Source organism: Schistocerca americana, chromosome 2 (genome assembly GCF_021461395.2).
Source record: "Schistocerca americana isolate TAMUIC-IGC-003095 chromosome 2, iqSchAmer2.1, whole genome shotgun sequence".
NCBI lineage: Eukaryota > Metazoa > Arthropoda > Insecta > Orthoptera > Acrididae > Schistocerca > Schistocerca americana.
In genome coordinates this window covers 775,661,538-775,685,678 of record NC_060120.1, presented here as the reverse complement: position 1 = coordinate 775,685,678, position 24,141 = coordinate 775,661,538, and the positions used below count along the sequence as shown (strand labels likewise).

The window sequence follows — 24,141 nt, the reverse complement described above, 5'->3', positions numbered from 1 at the left end:
TTCCTCCTGTGTATCTCGACTCCTAATCTGTTTTGGCCTTAGTTGACCTAGGAGACACACAAGACGAATCAACACCACAGAAGTCTCCGTGACATGTATTATTTACCGCACAACAGAACGCGTGCACACCTGGTGGGAGTTTGCGAGTATTTACCCGGTTCAGAGTACTTTGGTCAACACTTACCTTGCTGGCAACGTCGCGCAGGCGCGCCGTGTCGCTTGCTGAGAACCTCTGGCGGCGGGCCAGCCAAGCGTACCTCGGGTCGCGAGAACGGCGCACCATCGCCTCACCCTGCAAAAGGAGGACACTCATAGCACCAACACGGTTCTGCAATGATAGTAATGGAAACAGTTACGCCAAGAAACACCAGTCCGATATCAAACCTTGTGGAGCTGTTCATGAAATAACGAGTGTTAAATAATCCACCTTTCATCCCATTCGTAACTGACGTCCATTAGGATGACGTTTGACCCACCACGGGCGTCAGTATGCTTTTATGTTCGTTGTGGCATGGAAGCAAACAGCCCCCGTATGTGACCTTGAGGCCTGAAACATAGTTTCATGAAGATCGATGGCTGTAGGCTGGTATGAAAGTATACCTCTTCCCATCACATCCCAGGTATGCTCTATGGCTGACAAATAAGGGGGCTGGGTTACATTCCTCAAGGCGCTTGTCATGCGAACTGTAGTGTAGGGGCTTGCATTACCCTGCCGGAATAGCAAAAATAAATTGGCATCCTGGTCACGAAAGATGTGACAGCAAATTCTACCACTCCTGCCCACTCCTGCCACATACTGGCGAGCGTTTAGCTTTCCTTCAAAAATTACCAGAGTATTTCCAGTAGCTCCATATACAATGATTACAGGAGTTTTCGAGCTATGGGTCGCGAGAACTGCTGCTTCCTGAGATCTTCCACCACATCGTCCGTGGATTTATTGACTTCGAACTGACGGTCACGATCAGAAGCGATATTCATCTCTGAACACTGCGTAATGCCATTCAGTATCCCAGTTCACTCTGGCTCTATGCCACGTAAGTCTCTGTTGACTACGCCGCTGTGTCAGCGGTAGATGACGCAGAGTATCTCGAAATATCCATGTAGTTTCCAGTAATCTGTTCCCAACGGATCGTGGTGACACCCGGCCTCTAACCTCAGCTAAGATTTCAACTGTCGCCATACATATAGTCGTCAGAGCCGGTCGACCAATCCTACGGCTCCTGGAACGACCCGTTTGTAGTCTTCGCGCCACACTGTTGTCCTGATTTCATCTCGCCGCAACTCGTTCTGCAGTCATTGCACTGCAGCCAATGGTCAGTGTCGTCTTTCGGTATGCTGCTCTTATGTCCCTCGTGCCGATGATTCGACGTTTGTCGAAGACAGAAATACGTCGATAAGCTGCTCGTTCACCTACTTATAGGCGTGCTGTATTGCTACCACTGGTAAAGTCGCAATAACGTCAGACTTATCGAATGGCCATCTCGTACTCACGCTATTCTTCATGTGTGGGAATAACTTTTGCACCATTCAAAATAAGCTCGTACAGGTATGAAATTTTAATCAACAGATCCAAAATGAATGTAATAGACTGGCGTATCAGTTTTGTGGCGTTTGCGCAAGGTGTTCATAGCTACTTAACGTTGCGACAGAAGGAAGCTCGATTATAAGTCGTGCAACTGTGAGCAAATCTCAAAAATACCAAAACAAGTGATGAAATAACGAAATGGTAAAACCAGAGGCATATGAAATGCCAAGAAGATGGCAGAGAGGTGTTATTGATACCAACGACGTGTCCTTTAGACAGATCGACTTGGGTGCTAAGAAACCACGTCTAGAGTGTATTAATGGAATTCTGTTAAGGTTATAGAACACATCATGCACCAATTAATTAGTGATTGATTTTAGTTAGGCCATTCGTTAGGAACCAACTTAATGTCGATATCATTATCTATTTACATACTAATAATAAAACTGTAAAACTGTCATGTCTGCGTTTGTTGAACAAGCTGATCTGCAAAACCAAAAGACGTATTTTCGTGGAGTTTTCACAAGTAACTTGAGTTTAGCTTGGAGTAACGTACAGGCTTTATTTCTTCAAAATCGGGACACAGGAAAAAAGATATCGCAATTTAAAGTTTTATCTGAAATCGTCTGGTCAGCTTACTAATTCGGATATTAATCATCACAATGTAGTGCTCCAAAGAACCAATAGATGGCGCTGTTAATTTTATTATCTCAGTCACAGCCGTATTTTTGGAAGTTTACATCAGTGACAGAATTAAGCGCCGCAGTCCTTCCTTTATGAATGCAAACTAACATCGAATTTGCTTTGCTGTATTAAAAACTCATTGACATTGATTTCTTTCTTTCGATAGGTTCGTTGCTAGAAAAAACGAATATATTAAGTTTGCTTTGCAATTTGTGTGCCTACTCATTACACTTTGACTTAGTTTCGTTTACGCATAAAAAGCCTATCTTTTTGAATAAATCATAACGGCTAAAAGGCCGAGAACTATAAGCTCTTAAGAATCCATTGTATATCATGAGACGAGACTTACTGTGGTTCGAGAACACCAGGATGTAACTCGTTCTTTGGAAACTCCTTCGGAAAGGAAAATGCGACGTAACTCTGATCGAAAGCGTCGTATACACTCCTGGAAATTGAAATAAGAACACCGTGAATTCATTGTCCCAGGAAGGGGAAACTTTATTGACACATTCTTGGGGTCAGATACATCACATGATCACACTGACAGAACCACAGGCACATAGACACAGGCAACAGAGCATGCACAATGTCGGCACTAGTACAGTCTATATCCACCTTTCGCAGCAATGCAGGCTGCTATTCTCCCATGGAGACGATCGTAGAGATGCTGGATGTAGTCCTGTGGAACGGCTTGCCATGCCATTTCCACCTGGCGCCTCAGCTGGACCAGCGTTCGTGCTGGACGTGCAGACCGCGTGAGACGACGCTTCATCCAGTCCCAAACATGCTCAATGGGGGACAGATCCGGAGATCTTGCTGGCCAGGGTAGTTGACTTACACCTTCTAGAGCACGTTGGGTGGCACGGGATATATGCGGACGTGCATTGTCCTGTTGGAACAGCAAGTTCCCTTGCCGGTCTAGGAATGGTAGAACGATGGGTTCGATGACGGTTTGGATGTACCGTGCACTATTCAGTGTCCCCTCGACGATCACCAGTGGTGTACGGCCAGTGTAGGAGATCGCTCCCCACACCATGATGCCGGGTGTTGGCCCTGTGTGCCTCGGTCGTATGCAGTCCTGATTGTGGCGCTCACCTGCACGGCGCCAAACACGCATACGACCATCATTGGCACCAAGGCAGAAGCGACTCTCATCGCTGAAGACGACACGTCTCCATTCGACCCTCCATTCACGCCTGTCGCGACACCACTGGAGGCGGGCTGCACGATGTTGGGGCGTGAGCGGAAGACGGCCTAACGGTGTGCGGGACCGTAGCCCAGCTTCATGGAGACGGTTGCGAATGGTCCTCGCCGATACCCCAGGAGCAACAGTGTCCCTAATTTGCTGGGAAGTGGCGGTGCGGTCCCCTACGGCACTGCGTAGGATCCTACGGTCTTGGCGTGCATCCGTGCGTCGCTGCGGTCCGTTCCCATGTCGACGGGCACGTGCACCTTCCGCCGACCACTGGCGACAACATCGATGTACTGTGGAGACCTCACGCCCCACGTGTTGAGCAATTCGGCGGTACGTCCATCCGGCCTCCCGCATGCCCACTATACGCCCTCGCTCAAAGTCCGTCAACTGCACATACGGTTCACGTCCACGCTGTCGGGGCATGCTACCAGTGTTAAAGACTGCGATGGAGCTCCGTATGCCACGGCAAACTGGCTGACACTGACGGCGGCGGTGCACAAATGCTGCGCAGCTAGCGCCATTCGACGGCCAACACCGCGGTTCCTGGTGTGCCCGCTGTGCCGTTCGTGTGATCATTGCTTGTACAGCCCTCTCGCAGTGTCCGGAGCAAGTATGGTGGGTCTGAGACACCGGTGTCAATGTGTTCTTTTTTCCATTTCCAGGAGTGTAGAAGCGGAAATTTTGCCTGCAAGTGGCACATGCGAGAGAGATTTTATACCCTGAATACAACTTGTGACTGACCATTTACCGTTTCCCTTTAAACGCGCACAGTTCATGGTGAGCTTATGTTATGCCTTGACCATAAACAAAGCACAAGTCCAGACGCTGCGTATTGCGGACGTGGACCTCAGTTGCTTTTCGCAGTCAGTTCCACATTCCTCTCTCCTGTGTTAGCGAAGCGAACAAGCTCTACACGTCCCCAATCATACTACATACATCGACAATACGACACCGCGCCGCGACAGCTCAAAGCATTCGAAGATTGCATCTGGCGTTTTCAAGACACGACTCGTTTACGTAAATCCGCAGAAGTCCCCCATGTGCTCGTTCAACATGTAGACTGTATCCAACAGTTCTGCAGGTACTCCACAGACGTCTATTCGTTGTGCCAACCGAAAATTAGCCATTCTTCACGTCTGTATGCGGCGTGTTTTGTGGCGACATTTGAGTTTCGAATAATACGGAGCTCAATTGAAACAGAGAATTCATTCTCGCTCTGGACATGGAGCACAATACACTGAAGAGCCAAAGAAACTGGTACACCTACCTAGTATTGTGTAGGACCCCCGCGAGCACGCAGAAGTGCCATGACACGATGTGACATGGACTCGACTAATGTCTGAAGTAGTGCTGGAGGAAATGACATCAGGAATCCTGCAAGACGGTCCATAAATCGGTAAGAGTACGAGGGGTGGACGCCTCTTCTGAACAGCACCTTGCAAGGCATTCCAGATACGCTCAATAATGTTCATGTCTGGAGAGTTTGGTGGCCAGTGGAAGTATTTAAACTCAGAAGAGTGTTCCTCGAGCCACTCTGTAGCAATTCTGGACATGTGGGATGTCACATTGTCCTGCTAGAATTGGACACGAATTGACGCAGGTGATCAGACAGGATGCTTACGTACGTGTCACCTAGACGTATCAGAGGTCCCACATCACTCCAGCTGCACACGCCCCACACCATTACAGAGCCTCCACTAGCTTGGACAGTCCCCTGCTGACATGCAGAGTCCATAGTTTCATGAGGTTGTCTCCATACCCGTACACGTCCATTCAATAGATACAATTTGAAATGAGACTTGTCAGACCACGCAACATATTTCCAGTCATCAACAGTCCAACGTCGGTGTTGACGGGCCCAGGTGAAGCGTAAAGCTTTGTGTCGTGCAGTCATCTAAGGGTACACGAGTGGGCCTTCTACTCCGGAAGTCCACATCGATGATTTTTTGTTGAATGGTTCGGACACTGACTTTTTTTGATGGCCCAGCATTGAAATCTGCAGAAATTTGCGGAAGGGCTGCTGTTCTGTCGCGCTAAACGATTCTCTTCAGTCGTCGTTGATCCCGTTCTTGCAATATCTTTTTCCGGCCGCAGCGATATCGGAGATTTAATGTTTTACCGGATTCCTGATATTCATGGTACATTTGTGAGGCAATGGTTTGTGAACAATAATATTCCTGAAACGGACTGGTCTGCCCAGCGTCCCGAGCTGAACCCAATGACACACCTTCGGAAGTAATTAGAACGTAGATTTCACTCCAAATGGTCATACGGAAAATCCCCACTTTATCGCTACCTCGGAGATGCTGTGTCCCATAGCTCATGCGCCGATTATGACACCACGTTCAAACTCATTTAAATCTTGATAACCTGCCATTGTAGCACAGTAACCGATCTAACAACTGCGCCAGACACTTGTATAGGCGTTGTCTTTCACTTTTGATGTTCAGTAATGAGGCTACGTTTTGTTTAAGTGGAAAAATGAAAAAAAAAAAACGTAATAGGGGGAACACAGCAGTCACGTATCATTGTAAAACCCGATACAATTGTGGGAATATGTCGAAAATTTAATTTTTTAACAACGAGCTGCTTCAGTGGTGCATCGCCGGTAAGGTATGTACACGTGTCGCATTCCACCGTTGTCTTCTAGTGTCTTCTAATTTTACGATATAGGATTTTTATGGGCTGCCCTCCGTCAATTCTGAGTCCACTGCGGCGCTTCATATGGTGGTTGTAAAAAATCGCATGAAATCAGCGGAAGGAATCAATCTTGAGTTCCACAGTGCCACGAGTTGTCCAGCTAGCACAATGACCGTGCGCAGTGAGTTAAAGAGAATGGCGCTCAATGATCGAGAAGCTCCTCATAATCCTCACAAATTTCTCTAGTCAATGCTAAGCGACGCTTGAGGTGGTGCAAAGAGCGAAGCGACTGGCCAATTGATGACTGGAAACGCTTGATTTGGAATGAACCACGCTATACGCTGTGGCAATCCAATGGAAGGGTTTGGGTTTGCCGGTTGCCTGTAGTACATTACTTGCCACCATGTCTAATGCACACAGTGGAGTACAGGGGATGTGTTACGGTATGGGTGTTTTTCGTGGTTAGGATGAGATCCCCTTATAGCAGTTTAGAAAACGCAACATTGTGTGGTTGGTTGATTTGGGGGAGGGTGTAACTCTTATATCGATTACAAGTAGGTTTATATTATGCAATTGTGTATCTGAAATTATGGAGCGTGTATTCTTTGTTATTTAAAGCCCTTGAGCTATGGTAAGAAAATTAGAGCTTTTTAATGCATATATGAAAAAAGGAAAAGATACGTTAAAATGATAAGTTATTATAATATGTGTATGTTCACAAAAATAAAATGTTTATTGAAAGCTGGTTTATGCTTGTAACATGTAAAAGCTGTAGGAAAGCCCCCCCCCCCCCCCCCCCCCACAACGGAAGTGGAATGGCGTGATGTAAAAGGTGGTTTTGGCGGTCGAACTGAGCGGCTCCTTTGTGTGAACGGTACGCAGTATGTGGCTAGCAGTAGCACGGTACATTTCAGCGGTGCTAAGAGAGGCAAATGGAAGCTGCTTTGCAAAGGATTTGCCTCGGATATGGATCTGGCTTTTATTGGGTATTCTCGGCATAAAGGAATGGCTCTAATATGTTGAAAATCCGACGCTAAGAAGAGACTTTATAGAGCATTCGAACATCAAGAGCCGTGAGTACAGTTAACTGCCATGTCGCTTGACATCAATCTTCACTACTGCTTCACTAACTTCATACTTTCAGTAATGTATAAGTACATGGACCAGTTAATTTGCGTGTGGTTTTAATAATAACAATCACCTATGCAGGGTCCTCACCTCAGTGCTACTAAAACCGAGTATCCTGATTTAAATGAACAATTCTAGCATTCAAGTGTTTAAAAGTGATTTTTTTGTCTAATGTAAAAGGAGTAGCAAAAGTAAAAGTTAAAACCACAAAAGTGAAATTGGATAGGCTTTAGCTAAAGTATCCTTAGTTTATTACAAAATATAGTTTTGTAGGATTACAGTGCAAGATTGTGTAAATACCATTGTCTAGCATATCTGATTCACAGGTGATAAAAAGGCAAATAAATTAAGCTCATAATAAAAATAGTGTGGTTTTGATTTCTATCATGAATGGTTCCTTTTTTGGAGTTAATTAAGCACAGTGTTGTGTTTTATTGTCTTGCAAAGTAAATTATGAACTACTCCAAGTGAAGTGAATGATTAGCTTTTTGAATTAGTCTTTTCTACTGCAATAATCAGAGTGTGTTGATTTGTGCAACTATACTAGTTTATGGGTCCCCATCATATTCTCCACTTATCCGAAAGAAAATTGAACTATTACTGTTGCTAATGAAAACTGATATATGTAGAGGAGCATAAACAGTGTATCTATGATATTATTCATCTTTATTCGCATTTTTTTCGTATCAGTTAGGATAAAAGCCTCTCATGTCCAAATTTAGTTCTACACTTCATGCAGTAACATTTCAGTATTTGATTAAGTAATGATCTTGAGTGTAGCTGTCATTAGTAGCTTGGTGGAAATTTGCTTCCTATATTTCACTGGTGAGTGCGTTATTGGTAACTGCTGTTACACACAGTTCAGAGTGCACTGTGTCAGTTTGTATCCTGTGCGCTATTCAAAGGGAAATATCAACGAAAGTAGCTTCAATAACAAATATTCAATTTTCTTAAACATATATTTCCAAATTAATGTGCCTAATTGGGCTGGCAAACGTTTATTTTTTTTCATTCACTTAAGATTTTTACCACTTTCATTAACTACCTAGGTTAAAGTCCGTTTAGTTTTTCTCTTAATTTCGTCATATTCAAACTTATACTCCGATACCTTTGTCCATAAGACATCCGCGAGGTCAAAATTCGAAATACTTTCAGAGGGTAACACTAACGTGTTTCACGACACGTTAGTGTTATAAGGGGACCAAACAGCGAGGTCATCGGTCCCTTCGGATTAGTGAAGGATTGGGAAGGAAGTCGGCCGTGCCCTTTCAAAGGAGCCGTCCCGACATTTTATGGAAATCATGGAAAACCTAAATCAGGATGGCCGGAGACGGGCTTGAACCGTCGTCCTCCCGAATGCAAGTCCGGTGTGCTAACCACTGCGCCACCTCACCCGGTAGTTTTGTGTGCTACTTTCAGTGGACGAACAGCTCGGAGATTTGACAATGCATCTTACCGTAAAGCGGTATTTGTGAGGCAATGGTTTGTGGAAAATAATATTCCTGAAACGGACTGGTCTGCCCAGCGTCCCGAGCTGAACCCAATGAAACACCTTCGGAACTAATTAGAACGTAGATTTCACTCCAGACCTCTACGTCCAACATCAGTACCTTCTCTGGTTTTGTCACCAACAGGCATCTCATTAAAAGTGTCCCCAGCAAAGATCAAGGCGTCGTGAGGACGAAGGGTGGACACAACACACATTAAAGCCCTTTTAGGCGTCCAAATACTTTTGATCAAGTAGTGTATCCATAAGCAAGCAACTCCAGACTGCTGACATCACTGTGGGATGTGTTTGATATCACGTATTACTGTGCCGTTACACTGTGATAATTTTCGCATAATCTATCAACTCAGGACCAGTGTTCGAGCAGTTTACCACAGACGCATTCTTGCATGCCACAGCGGAAATGAAACCGATGCTACAGGTTTGTGTACTTATCAGTTTTGGTTAATAAATTGTTATCATCTTCGAAGTAGGACTGCTTTGAGTTCACAAACATCTATATCCTTCATACACCCTCCCTCCCCCCGCCCCACCTCCTACAACTCGACACAGATACGTGTTCCGTTTTCACGAGACTCTGCAGGAGCTCCACTGTTTTGCCTTCTCACAAAGTGCAAGAGATTGCCACCGAAGGGAGGACGACTAGGCTGTCGGAGACAGATTACTACCTCTGGTTAGAGAAGTATAGGAAAGGAAACTGGACTAGGCATTTTGGAAGGAATAATCGCGGCGTTTATCTTAAGCGATTTAGGAAAACTCCCGAACAGGCCATGAAGGCCCAACGGTACCGACCGGCCGCCGTGTCATCCTCAGACCATAGGCGTCACTGTATGCCGATATGGAGGGGCATGTGGTCACCACACCGCTCTCCCGGCCGTATATCAGTTTCCGAAACCGGGGCCGCTACTTCTCAGTCAAGTAGCTCCTCAGTTTGCCTCACAAGGGCTGAGTGCACCACACTTGCTAACAACGCTCAGCAGACCGGAGAGTCACCCATCCAAGTGGTAGCCCAGCCCGACAGCGCTTAACGTCGGTGATCTGACGGGAACTGGTGTTACCACTACGGCAAGGCCGTTGGACGATTTAGGAAGAACTATGGAAAATCAATCTGCCGTCGGAAGAAACGAGATTCAAATCCTCGTTAGTGCTATCCGAATTGTATTTCTCATTATACCTTTAGGACAGCTGGGATGATTGGCAGCATGGTAACCTAAAGGAATCCATGGTCGGTAGCCTTCCCAAATCAGCCTTGCCTAAATCAGATCCTGGACTCACATCCAATGTACGCTTTATCGAATTTGAGAAGACTTTGTAAGTAGCCTGTTTGTATGTAGGCAGCGCTATAGACAATAATATCGCTGACAGTGCTCTGCGCTGTCAGCAAGAGATTCTGTGGTTGGACATGATATTCTTAGTGGTGACTCTGTGTTGGTAGGACATGCATTGTAGAGTGAGACGAAATGATGTGTTTATAAGAAAATATGGAAGGATTTGTGAGATGCTGTATGTTTGTTTGATAATGTTTGGGCAGTGGAATTATTGACAACTATACAATTTTTGAAATCGTATGTGACATGAATAAAGTAAAATTCTCTAAATGCATTGTTTTCTCTTCAGCAAGATCTTTCGCAAACCATAAGCTTCCTAGTAGTTGGAGTCTGTAGTAGTTAGAATCTTTTTTATTTAGGTGACTGCAGTTGCTACTTGCTGTAATTGCTGTAGTTCGTGTTATGAAGATTTTCTGTGACGTAAGTGACTTAAGAGAAAGAATGGGGTTTGTACTGTTGGGATTCGTGATTGAAATGAGTTTAGGCAATTAACAGAGTTGGAGATAGTTTCATATTTCTTTAATTTCATATGTTTTGGATTTGTATTATTGTTAGGATTTCTTGCAATTCAGGGTCATTCTTTTGTGATAATTATTCGAAGTCATGTTGTTAATGTGTAGCAGTCAGACTGCGCTGAGCTTGTGTATTGTAGGTAATAAATGAATAGGTTAAGTCTGAGTTCTATTTGTCAGGGAAAATTCTGTACGTCAGTATTTAATAAAAAAATAATTAAAGAGGTAGTTTTAACATACATTTATAATGTTCTTCATTTTTCGGTTTCCTGCTGGGCTATGTCAGTGTCTAAAATGAGAACAGCGATAAACTAATTTTCCCATCCAAGCTCTACAAATTGAGGACATTAACTGGTGAAATTTTTGCTGAATATTCCGCTAAAAACACTTCCTCCTAATGAAGATTCAGAGATACCAAATTATGATAAGTGGATCCATAACAAAAAGAGAAAGATAACCAGGTGCTGTCATAATAACTCATTGGTATCTTATGTGACATGACGGATGATGATAATGAAGACAAATACTTAGACGAGAATAACCAAATGAGACTATACGGATAACAAATGATGAATAGAGAATCAAAAACTTGTTGTTTTCACAAAATAATTGTTCTGTCAATAGCTCGTGAGTCACCACCTGCAAGTGCGCAAATAACGGTTTGAAATCAAAAACCCACTGTTTATATGGCCTCTGAATTTCGTGGTTTTTAAGTGTAGGCTACACTACAGTCTAGGGACAACCAACACATCTGTCACATTAACTCTAAAAAATTCAGAGAAGGTCGTCTAAACACGGATATGAATCTGCAGTGAAAATAATGTTCACTACTCGCTTTTTTTTTTAATTTTAACAAAACTGAGTTTATTTCAAAGTAGAACTTATTATAGTTAATAATTGTTCATCAGTGAAATAATGATGATCTGAGTGAGGATTTAAATGCAACAGAGCAGCTCGTCACGTTTGCATAAACTTAAGGAAAAATCATGGAAAAAGTAATCTTTAGCAAAGTCTGTAATTAAAGCTCTATAATTGCAAAATAACTAAACTCCAGGCGCAGATCACACTAAAATAACCCCAGTAATGTTTTAAAGTTGAGAATAGATCATCTAATGTGAAATATTCTGTAGTACCCCATGGATAGTTTTCACAACTAAATATAAAATATATAAACTATGTGGATTTTTGTTAAAAGTAAAATATTATTCTGATACTAGAAACAGTGATGAAATCTATAATTATGTACATTCAGTAAATATTTCGTTCATGACTGCTAAATACTGTGGCAAGGATGTATATACAAGAAGCCAACATGTAATCGCTGACTGCTATCATTTAATATATATAATCGTGCGATAAGATTATCGCTCGCGGTTCTGTTCGTTTTGCTCTCTCTCGCTATTGTCTTGTGGTTTTGTTCGCTTGGTACTGATCGGATGCACTCGATGTGAGTAATAGCGAATTGCTGTACTTACGTCTATTATTGTATTAAATTGATTTTCTCTGAAATAGAGACTTAGCAGTAATCGTGGTTACATGTTTTCATTTACGGAAAGGTAATTACAACTTGCCACATTCTTAAGTTTTCCGGATTTTTAGCACACGCTCCTGCGGAGATAAACGTAACATCGCTGTCTCCTTGTTGTCCGCCATTACGCGGAAATTTTAATTTTCAGTAATTATTTATGAAATGGCGCAACCTAAAGCGCACAGACAGTTATAATATTATTCCACAGGAGTTCTGAGATCAGACTGATACAAATATTTTTCTACAGAAGGTATAAATGTAAGTAAAAAGTTCAGAATCGGTAACGGCGTGGCTAAAGCCTTAAGGTACCGTAAAACAATTAATTCTCAGCTTATGCTGGTGTAAAAGTGAAAGATATTAAACCTTAACAACATTACTGACTTATGGGGGAAATTCTGCAGTATTTAAATAGTATTTTTGTGGTGTCTAATTTATAGATGATACGAACGTAGGTACAGACGCTTAACGTCGCGAGATTGTTTTTCTAGCATACATAGACTAAATTATTTTCACTTGTACAGGAATACTTTAAAAGACTTAAGCTCCAGTTACCATCAGTATATAAAGTACTAAGTACAAAAGTGGATAGATATTTCTGTGCGTACTAACACGAACCCACGCAATTACTTTCACGTTTATAGACGAAGTATTAAACTTTCTGATCTTAAATAATGTACAGTCTATAAACAGCAAAAACACATCGTGTTCAGAATAATAATAATTTCTTCTTACAAAAGACACTAGCTAACTACAAATAGTAATATTTTCGAATAAGATATTAAAATTCGAAGGTCACACGTTGAAAATATTTTAGAGTATTCTTAAGCTTGTGAGTCCACGACTCAGCCAATTCACCTGATGCGATATGTTGTACGTCCCAACGTGCTGACATGAGGAAAGTTTCCAACCGATTTCTCATACACAAACAGCAGTTGACCGGCGTTGCCTGGCGAAACGTTGTTGTGATGCCTCGTGTAAGGAGGAGAAATGCGTACCATCACGTTTCCGACTTTGATAAAGGTCGGATTGTAGCCTATCGCGATTGCAGTTTATCGTATCGCGACATTGCTGCTCGCGTTGGTCAAGATCAATGATTGTTAGCAGAATATGGAATCGGTGGGTTCAGGAGGGTAATACGGAACGCCGTGCTGGATCCCAACGGCCTCGTATCACTAGCAGTCGAGATGACAGTCATCTTATCCGCATGGCTGTAACGGATCGTGCAGCCCCATCTCGATCCCTGAGTCAACAGATGGGGACGTTTGCAAGACAACAACCATCTGCACCAACAGTTCGACGACTTTAGCAGCAGCATGGGCTATCAGCTCGGAGACCATGGCTGCGGTTACCCTTGACGCTGCATCTCAGACAGGAGCGCCTGCGATGGTGTACTGAACGACGAACCTGGGTGCACGAATGGCAAAACGTCATTTTTTCGGATGAATCCAGGTTCTGTTTACAGCATCATGATGCTTGCATACGTGCTTGGCGACATCGTGGTGAACGCACATTGGAAGCGTGTATTCGTCATCGCCATACTAGCGTATCACCCGGCGAGATGGTATTGGGTGCCATTGGTTACACGTCTCGGTCACCTCTTGTTCGCATTGACGGCACTTTGAACAGTGGAAGTTACATTTCAGATGTGTTACGACCCGTGGCTCTACCGTTCATTCGATCCCTGCGAAACCCTACATTTTAGCAGGATAATGCACGATCGCATGTTGCAGGTCGCATACGGGCCTTTCTGGATACAGAAAATGTTCGACTGCTGCCCTGGCCAGCACATTCTCCAGATCTCTCACCAATTGAAAACGTCTGGTCAATGGTCGCCGAGCAACTGGCTCGTCACAATACGCCAGTCACTACTCTTGATGAACTGTGGTATCGTGTTGAAGCTGCGTGGGCAGCTGTACCTGTACACGCCATCCAAGCTCTGTTTGACTCAATGCCCGGACGTATCTAGGCTGTTATTACGATGAGAGGTGGTTGTTCTGGGTACTGATTTCTCAGCATCTATGCATCCAAATTGCGTGAAAATGTAATCACATGTCGGTTCTAGTATAATACATTTGTCCAATGAATACCCGTTTATCATCTGCATTTCTTCTTGGTGTAGCAATTTTAATGGCCAGTAGTGTATATGGCACTTAATGTAAAAGCCAGGTGTAATTTTACAGTTAATATAAGGCCCTTATATCTCCTAACCAGATGAACATTTGTGTAGTATCCTTCTCTGGCTATGGGTAGATAAATGAAAATAAAGGTAACTGGGTTTCGAACATGAGACGCAAAAATGAGGGACCGCGACGCTGGCCACTATGGAACCTACGTTAGACTGTACTTACCGCACTCTACAAGGCCTCTAAATCGTGTTGAAAACTTTGACGGGCGTTTTCTCTGAAACTGTCGAGTATTTATAGACAACCCAAGATACGTTTTTGGTTATTTGGGCTCCTCTACCACTGAGTGGAGTTTCTGGGGAGTCAGATTACGGCACTTGTTTTCCTCTTCAGAGCATAAACCAATCACTGCTCCTCAAGGGTGCCACCATCTACTGATAACAATCGCGAGTCTCTGGCAGCCTCCACACCTCCACACCCTCGTGCGCGTCAAGCATCTGTTAATGTTTCTCGCCACAGTACCGGGATGTAATGTCTCACTCACTTTTACTCAGTATCATCATCGTTGCTGTCAGCAAACATTTTTCTGTTTTTTGTCATGCAGAAGTATCAGAGTTTAAGTCAGAGATTATAAGTTCATTATGAAAGATCTAAAGTTTTTTAGTCATTTTAGTAGCCGTTGTCGTTCAATTTACTAAGAAGACATACCTCAGAGATAATGGCGTCGAAGATCTCCCGATGAGCAGCATCCCACACCATGACGGAGCCACAGCCTCCTAGAAACAGTTAGCTGTGTAATCCCCTTTCCTGACGGTGTGTAGCGCCCTGAAAGAGGATCACACGTTATTTACAGCGAACAGCTTTCACAGACGTTTCAAATGCTGTCGCAGCAAGGAATGGCGCACTAACGTCGTTCACCACTGATCGAAAATAATCTCAGAACTGTGATTTCTGCATAGATTATCCAACAATGGTCGTTGAAGACGCTGACTTAATCTCAAATTGATATCTCGGTAAGTTCTTACAAGGGAACCTCCCCATCGCACCCCCCTCAGGTTTAGTTATAAGTTGACACAGGGATAGGCCTTGAAAAACTGAACACAGATCAATCGAGAAAACAGGAAGAAGTTGTGTGGAACCATGAAAAAAATAAGCAAAATATACAAACTGAGTAGTCCATTGGCAAGGTAGGCAACATCAAGAAGAGTGTCAGCTTATGAACGCCGTGATCCCGTGGTTAGCGTGAGCAGCTGCGGAATGAGAGGTCCTTGGTTCAAAACTTCTCTCGAGTGAGAAGTTTAATTTTTTATTTTCAGATAATTATCAAAGTTCAGTCACTCACACATAATCAACTTCGCTCTCCAAAATTCCAGGACATGTTCAGATTTGCTTGGACATATACAGGATTTGACGGTCTACGCAAGGAAACATTTGAAAACGTAAAAAACACGTTTTGACAGAGCACAGAGAAAACTGAGCGACTGTGAAACTGTTGCATTCATTTGTTGCAGTTTATGTGACAAACTCTTATGTTTTCAACACTTTTTTTGGGGAGATTACCACATCCACAAGAAAACCTAAATCGGGCAATGTAGAACAATCTTTTTACCCATTCGCCAAGTGTGCAAGTTAGGTGGGTCGACAACATATTCCTGTCATGTGACGCACATGCCGTCACCAGTGTCGTAAAGAATATATCAGACGTGTTTTCTTGTGGAGGAATCGGTTGACCTATGACCTTGCGATCAAATGTTTTCGGTTCCTATTGGAGAGGCACGTCCTTTCGTCTACTAATCGCACGGTTTTGCGGTGCGGTCGCAAAACACAGACACTAAACTTATTACAGCGAATAGAGACATCAATGAATGAACGGACAGATAGTAACTTTGCGAAAATAAAGAAGGTAAAATTTTCACTCGAGGGAGGACTCGATCCAAGGACCTCTCGTTCCGCAGTTGCTCACTCTAACCAGGGGACCACGGCGCTCATAAGCTCGCATTGTCCTTTATGTTGCATATCTTGCACATGGACTACTCAGTTTGTATAAATTGCTTATTTTTTCGTAGTTCCACACAACTTCTTCCTGTTTTCTCGATTGATCTGTGTTCAGTTTTTCAAGGCCTATCCATTGTGTCAATTTGTAACTAAATTTGAGGGGGGTGCGATGGGGAGGTTCCCTTGTTAGTGAGAGTGTTTTATTGATGAAACACTAAATAGTCACAAGTATCCAAGCTACTAAAGGATATGCTGCTACAGTTACTGGAAGACATCTTACTGGATACGAGGTAGTCCATATGGTACCAGCGTGACGGACGTCTCACATTTTCTACACAGACAATAACTACAGACCTTAACAGGACCGTTGGAGATTGTTGAATCGGGCGTTCGGGAAACACAGGATGGTGTTCACACTCAGCAGGCTTGGCACCTCTGGTCTTTTTATCTGTGCAGAAGATTTATATAAAAGGCCTAGGAGGAAACACAGACGATTCCCGAAGACATGGATTGCCGTATATCGCGGAACTGTTCTGCGATAAGCCCGGATGAAATTTAGCGTGCAGTGCTGTCAGTCTAAAATTGGTTTATAGCATGTACCAGGCTTCAAGATCAACATTTTGAGCACTTGCTAAGACAGTTATGATAATAAATAGACGATTCGTACCTGAGTTTCGTGTTTACTGATAGCTGGTGCTGTAGATCTGTATCCAAGTTGCTGGTAATTACGTGTGTACAAAAGAATAGAAAAGAAACCTGAGGATCTGTTAGAAGACAATCAGTTTGAAATAGGGAAGGAAGGGCAACAGAGTCAATTCTGACGCTGCGCTTGGTAGTGGAAGCAATAGTGAAGAAAAATCAAGACACACTAATAGGGTTTCTCGACCTTGAAAAATGGTGCAAGATTTTCGATATTCTGAGAGATATTGGAGTAAGCTATAGGGAAAGTCAGGTTGTATACAATACGTACAAGAACCAACAGGGAACAATGAAACTGGGAGACCAAGAACGAAGTGCTCGGATTAAGAAGGGTTGCAGTCTTTTGCCCATACTGTTCAACCTACACCTCGAAGAAGCAATGACGGAAATAAAAGAAAGGTGCAAAAATTGGATTAAGATTCAGTGTGAAAGGATATCAATTATAAGATTCGTTGATGACGCTTCTGTCCTCTATGAACGTGAAGAAGAATTACAGAACCTGCAGAATGGAATGAACAGACTAATGAGTACAGAGTATGGACAGAGTAGATCAAAGAAAGACGAAAGTAATGAGAGACAGCAGAAATGAGGGTAGCAAGAAACTTATCAGAACTGAGGATTACGAAGTAGATGAAGTTAACGAATTCTGCTACCTAGAAAGTAAAATAATCCATTATGGCTGGAGCAAGCAGTTCATAAAAAGCAGAGTGCCTCAGAGAAAGAGGGCATCCCTGGAAAAGAGAAGTCTGCTGGTACCAAACACAGGCCTTCATCTGAAGAAGAAATTTCTGAAAACCTGCGTTTGGAGCATAATATTGTATAGAAGTGAATCATGGACAGTGAAAAAAAAAAAACAGATAAGAATCGAAGTGTTTGAGATGTGGTGAGAAAAACGGTGAATTCAGGTGGACTGATAAGAAAGGACGAGATTCTCCGCAGAATCGCCGAAGAAAGGAACAGGTAGATAATACACTCCTGGAAATTGAAATAAGAACACCGTGAATTCATTGTCCCAGGAAGGGGAAACTTTATTGACACATTCCTGGGGTCAGATACATCACATGATCACACTGACAGAACCACAGGCACATAGACACAGGCAACAGAGCATGCACAATGTCGGCACTAGTACAGTGTATATCCACCTTTCGCAGCAATGCAGGCTGCTATTCTCCCATGGAGACGATCGTAGAAATGCTGGATGTAGTCCTGTGGAACGGCTTGCCATGCCATTTCCACCTGGCGCCTCAGTTGGACCAGCATTCGTGCTGGACGTGCAGACCGCGTGAGACGACGCTTCATTCAGTCCCAAACATGCTCAATGGGGGACAGATCCGGAGATCTTGCTGGCCAGGGTAGTTGACTTACACCTTCTAGAGCACGTTGGGTGGCACGGGATACATGCGGACGTGCATTGTCCTGTTGGAACAGCAAGTTCCCTTGCCGGTCTAGGAATGGTAGAACGATGGGTTCGATGACGGTTTGGATGTACCGTGCACTATTCAGTGTCCCCTCGACGATCACCAGTGGTGTACGGCCAGTGTAGGAGATCGCTCCCCACACCATGATGCCGGGTGTTGGCCCTGTGTGCCTCGGTCGTATGCAGTCCTGATTGTGGCGCTCACCTGCACGGCGCCAAACACGCATACGACCATCATTGGCATCAAGGCAGAAGCGACACTCATCGCTGAAGACGACACGTCTCCATTCGTCCCTCCATTCACGCCTGTCGCGACACCACTGGAGGCGGGCTGCACGATGTTGGGGCGTGAGCGGAAGACGGCCTAACGGTGTGCGGGACCGTAGCCCAGCTTCATGGAGACGGTTGCGAATGGTCCTCGCCGATACCCCAGGAGCAACAGTGTCCCTAATTTGCTGGGAAGTGGCGGTGCGGTCCCCTACGGCACTGCGTAGGATCCTACGGTCTTGGCGTGCATCTGTGCGTCGCTGCAGTCCGGTCCCAGGTCGACGGGCACGTGCACCTTCCGCCGACCACTGGCGACAACATCGATGTACTGTGGAGACCTCACGCCCCACGTGTTGAGCAATTCGGCGGTACGTCCACCCGGCCTCCCGCATGCCCACTATACGCCCTCGCTCAAAGTCCGTCAACTGCACATACGGTTCACGTCCACGCTGTCGCGGCATGCTACCAGTGTTAAAGACTGCGATGGAGCTCCGTATGCCACGGCAAACTGGCTGACACTGACGGCGGCGGTGCACAAATGCTGCGCAGCTAGCGCCATTCGACGGCCAACACCGCGGTTCCTGGTGTGTCCGCTGTGCCGTGCGTGTGATCATTGCTTGTACAGCCCTCTCGCAGTGTCCGGAGCAAGTATGGTGGGTCTGACACACCGGTGTCAATGTGTTCTTTTTTCCATTTCCAGGAGTGTATATACGCTACGACTTCAGGAAATAACATTCATGATAACAGAGGAAGCTGTAGAGCGTAAAAACTGTAGAGAAAGACAGAGATTGCAATACATTCAACAAATAACTGAGGACGTAACGTTCAAGCGCTACTCACATATGAAGAGGCTGGCTCAGGAAAAGAATTTGTGTCGGCTGGCATCAAACCAGACAGAAGACTGATGGAAAGAAAGTCCCACCCGCATTATGTCTGAAGTTTCCAGAACGGGCTCTTTCCAATCTCCCAGAAAAATTAGAGTGTTCCATTAAAAAATCCCGTTGTCATAATTAGGTAGCTACACACGTTAAAAATTACTTGCATACGTCAGAAAATTTGACATATTGTCCGCTATAAGTCGAGAAATCCGTGCTACTCATCCTGGATATTTTGCGTGTGGCTTGTCTTAGCTGCTCACCCTGTAGATACAGTCAACCATGCTGTGTAGAATGAAACACGAATTCGTACCATTTTAAGCAGTTTTTCAGCAGTTCGCCTCGTCTGCGTAAAATCATAGCGAATGTATCCTCTGCTTGCAAACAAACGACTTATGTAGCTTACAACGAAAAGCTGATGAACTTTTGACAACATAAGTGAAAGGCCCCAGGAGTAGACAACATTCCATTAGAACTACTAATAGCCTTGGTAGATCCAGCCCTGGCAAAACTCTACCATCTGGTAAGTAAGATGTATGAGACAGGTGAAATTCCCTCAGACTTAAGAATAATATAGGAATTCCAGTCCCAAAGAAACCAGGTGTTGACAGATGTAAAAATTACCGCACTATCAGTTTAATAAGTCACAGCTGCAGAATACTAACACAATCAGTTTGGATTCCGTAGAAATACTGGAACACGTGAGGCAATACTGACCCTACGTCTTATCTTAGAAAATAGATTAAGGAAAGGCAAACCTACGTTTCTAGCATTTGTAGACTTGGAGAAAGCTTTTGACAATGTTAACTGGAATACTCTCTTTCAAATTCTACAGGTGGCAGGGGTAAAATACAGGGAGCGAAAGGCTATTTACAATTTGTATAGAAACTAGATGGCAGTTGTAAGAGTCAAGGGACACGAAAGGGAAGAAGTGGTTGGGAAGGGAGTGGGACAGGGCTGTAGCCTCTCCCCGATGTTATTCAATCTGTATATTGAGCAGGCAGTGAAGGAAACAAAAGAAAAATTCGGAGTAGGAAGTAAAATCCATGGAGAAGAAATAAAAACTTTGAGGTTCGCCGATGACATTGTAATTCCGTCAGAGACAGCAAAGACTTGGAAGAGCAGTCGAACGGATGGGCAGTGTCTTGAAAGAAAGATGTAAGGTGAACATCAACAAAAGCAGAACGAGGATAATGGAATGTAGTCGACTTACGTCGGGCGATGCCGAGGGAATTAGATTAGGAAATGAGACACTTAAAGTGGTAGGTGAGTTTTGCTATATGGGGAGCAAAAAAAGTGATGATGGCCGAAGTAGAGAGGATATAAAATGTAGGCTGGCAATGGCGAGGAAAACGTTTTTGAAGAAGAGAAATTTGTTTACATGGAGTATAGATTTGTCAGGAAGTCGTTTCTGAAAGTATTTGTATGGAGTGTAGCCATGTGTGGAAGTGAAACATGTTTAGACATAGATAAGACAATATGAGAACAGAAGCTTTCGAAATGTGGTGCTACAGAAGAATGCTGAAGATTAGATATGTGATCTACCCATCTAATGAGGAGGTATTGAATAGAATTGGGGAGAAGAGGAGCTTGTGGCACAACTTGACTAGAAGAAGGGATCGGTAGTTAGGACATGTTCTGAGACATCGAGGGATCACCAATTTAGTATTGGAGGGCAGCGTGGAGGGTAAAAATCGTAGAGGGAGACCAAGAGATGAATACACTAAGCAGATTCAGAAGGATGTAGGTTGCAGTAGGTATTGGGAGATAAGATGCTTGCACAGGATAGAGTAGCATGGAGAGCTGCATCAAACCAGTATCTAGACTGAAGACCACAACAACAACAAGGTGGAAACACCTCTCCCCCCCCCCCCCCCCCCTCCCTCGTCCACCGAGTAGAAGGTTGCTTTGTGACTATTGTAACATGAACGAACTGGTGTGCCATTTACTCGTATATTACTAAACGGCTAACCCAATTTACGCCCCAAATTAAGGTTGCCTGTCTAACAGCTTCCAGGCAACAAAAATTTTATTTTCAGTATTTCACATATTACTAACTGGATTTAAAAATTTAAAATGCAATCACAAACTACTCATTAACAGGTATAATCTTATGTTAAAGGTTAACACGGTAAGAAAAGTATTACAATTATGTATTGTGCGCACCGTATTTTATGGTCTATAAGACGCACTTTTTTTCGAAAAATTGCCTCCAAAATTCAGGTGCTTTTTATACTCTAATGAAAAATGTCCAGTGTTTGATTAAAATTCCCGCCAGGTTTAAAAATGGCTATATATTCGATGCCGCGGGAGATCTTTCTCTACCTGGCAACATAGGGTTCGACTGGCAGCAGCAGTGCACCAGTGTGACGATCATGAATTTCGGGGACTTACAAGCTTGATAACATTGTCTCCCTCCCGCCCCGCCATCGCAAACCCAGAACACTGCCAACCTATGAGGCGCCATTGCAGTCTACGGCGCCAGTGAACTTTAACTGAAAGTGATTTGTGTCATCGGTAGCAGTACAATATTTTCCTTACGAGTAGTAGCTAATTTCGTAATGGAAAAAAATAAGAGGTATCCAGACGATGCGGGCTATAAGTTGAAAGTAATAGCATGTGCAGAAGAACATGGAAACAGAGTAACTGAGCAGCATTTCGGCCCTCCACCAACAGAAAAAAACCATTCGCGATTGGCTGCCTAGTAAAGAAGAACTGAAGAAAATGAGGGAGATTAAACGTGCAGTTAGAGCCCTGAATGCTAATCGGCCAAAAGTATAAGATGACGTATTGAAATGAGTTCAAGGGCACTGTCAAAATGGCACTGGAATTAAGACAATAATGATTCAAATACACGCTCATAAGCTAGTGCTGCTGTGGAAATTTATAAAGCGTCATTGACTTAACATGCGAACCAAAACCAAAATCTCAGAAAATGCTACAAGTACATGAAGAGAAAATATCTTTCCATCGCTTTGTCATCCATCATCGAAAGAAAACCAGTGTGGAACTAAGCCAAATAGCGAATATGGACGAAACTCTCTGACATTTGATGTGCCGCATTATAGAACTGTTGCCATGAAAGGTGCTAAAACAGTTACTGTCAAAAGAATTGGACATGGAAAAATGCATTACACTGTTGTTCTGTCAAGTTGGTTCAAATGGCTCTAAGCACTATGGGACTAAACTACTGTGGTCATCAGTCCCCTAGAACTTGCTCTACTTAAACCTAACTAACCTAAGGACATCACACACATCCATGCCCGAGGCAGGATTCGAACCTGCGAACATAGCAGTCTCGCGGTTCCGGACTGCGTACCTAGAACCGCTAGACCACCGCGGCCGGCCCTGTCAAGTTGAGCTGAAGGTATCAAACTTAAGTAATACAATGATCATTTTCAAGCGCAAAACAGTGTCAAAACCTTTTGAAATCTCGCCTGTTGGTGGTGTTCACGTACATGACAAGGGTTGGAAGGACAAGGTTGGTATGAAATTGTGGATTAACATAGTATGAGAAAGAAGGAAAAGTGCTTTATTGAAGAAGAGCTCTCTTGTGCTACAACAATTTAGTAGTCAACAGTATCTCGTCTCTTACCTTCCAAACTCTACAGAAGCTCTGCTGCGAACCTTGCAGAACTAGCACTCCTGAAAGAAAGGATATTGCGGAGACATGGCTTAGCCACAGCCCTGTCTCCGCAATATCCTTTCTTTCAGGAGTGCTAGATCTGCAAGGTTCGCAGGAGAGCTTCTGTAAAGTTTGGAAGGTAGGAGACGAGATACTGGCAGGAATGAAGCTGTGAAGACGGGGCGTGAGTCGTGCTTGGGTAGCTCAGATGGTGGAGCACTTTCCCGCGAAAGGCAAAGGCCCCGAGTTCGAGTCTCGGTCCAGCACACAGTTTTAAATGGTTCAAATGGCTCTGAACATTATGGGACTTAACTTCTGAGGTCATCAGTCCCCTAGAACTTCGAACTACTTAAACCTAACTAAGCTAAGGACATCACACACATCCATGCCCGAGGCAGGATTCGAACCTGTGACCGTAGCGGTCTCGCGGTTCCAGACTGAAGCGCCTAGAACCGCTCGGCCACTCCGGCTGGCCACAGTTTTAATCTGTCAGGAAGTTTCATATCAGCGCACACTCCGCTGCAGAGTGAAAATCTCATTCTGGAATTTAGTAGTTTGATAAATGCTGTGAAAGATAAATTGAGACCGGGAAATACAGAACCTGCTGTTATTCTGGGAGGACTTACTTCAAAATTTCAACCTCTTGATGTCTCGATAAATAAATTATTGAAAGTTTATGAGGGAAGAATGGAACAAATGCATGATGGATGAAACCCAACATGAAGTCATGCCGAAAGGAGCTTTAAAACAAGCTACAATGAAGTGTGTCAGTGGATAAAACTGTCGTGGTCTAGAGTGAGAGAAGATATTACCGTTAAATCGTTCAAGAAGTGCGGCGTAAGTAACGCTCGCGATGGCAGTTAAGTCCATCTTATATATGAAGAGACAACGATGACGAAGAAGAAGAGAAAGTTAAAGTTCAGGCGATGATTTTCAGGAATTTTAAAGGTTAGTTCGGTTTTATATGCCAATAATTTTCCTTAGTCTGGCTTTGCAGTCTAATAATAAAAATGGTAAAAATGTTATTTTTTAAAATTGCTTAAAAATTAAGGTTTGCCTTATAGGCCGTAGCGTCTTGTAGTCAGTAAAA

At 43.8% G+C, this 24,141-nt stretch overlaps 1 protein-coding gene and 1 non-coding gene across 2 annotated transcripts in view; both read right to left on the bottom strand.

Annotated features, from left to right (window-relative positions):
* Window positions 1–24,141, bottom strand: part of LOC124594419 — a 43,035-nt gene that overhangs the window by 15,530 nt on the left and 3,364 nt on the right. Inside the window, exons 2-3 of the mRNA XM_047132789.1 lie at window positions 14,879–14,995; window positions 185–292 (exon numbers count right to left, since the gene is read on the bottom strand). Coding sequence (XP_046988745.1) covers window positions 185–292; window positions 14,879–14,929 — 159 coding nt within the window. The 5' untranslated portion in view covers window positions 14,930–14,995. The remainder of the gene's footprint in view (window positions 1–184; window positions 293–14,878; window positions 14,996–24,141) is intronic.
* Trnaa-ugc lies at window positions 8,494–8,567 on the bottom strand. The gene has a single exon. It is a non-coding gene; the product is annotated as a tRNA-Ala (tRNA).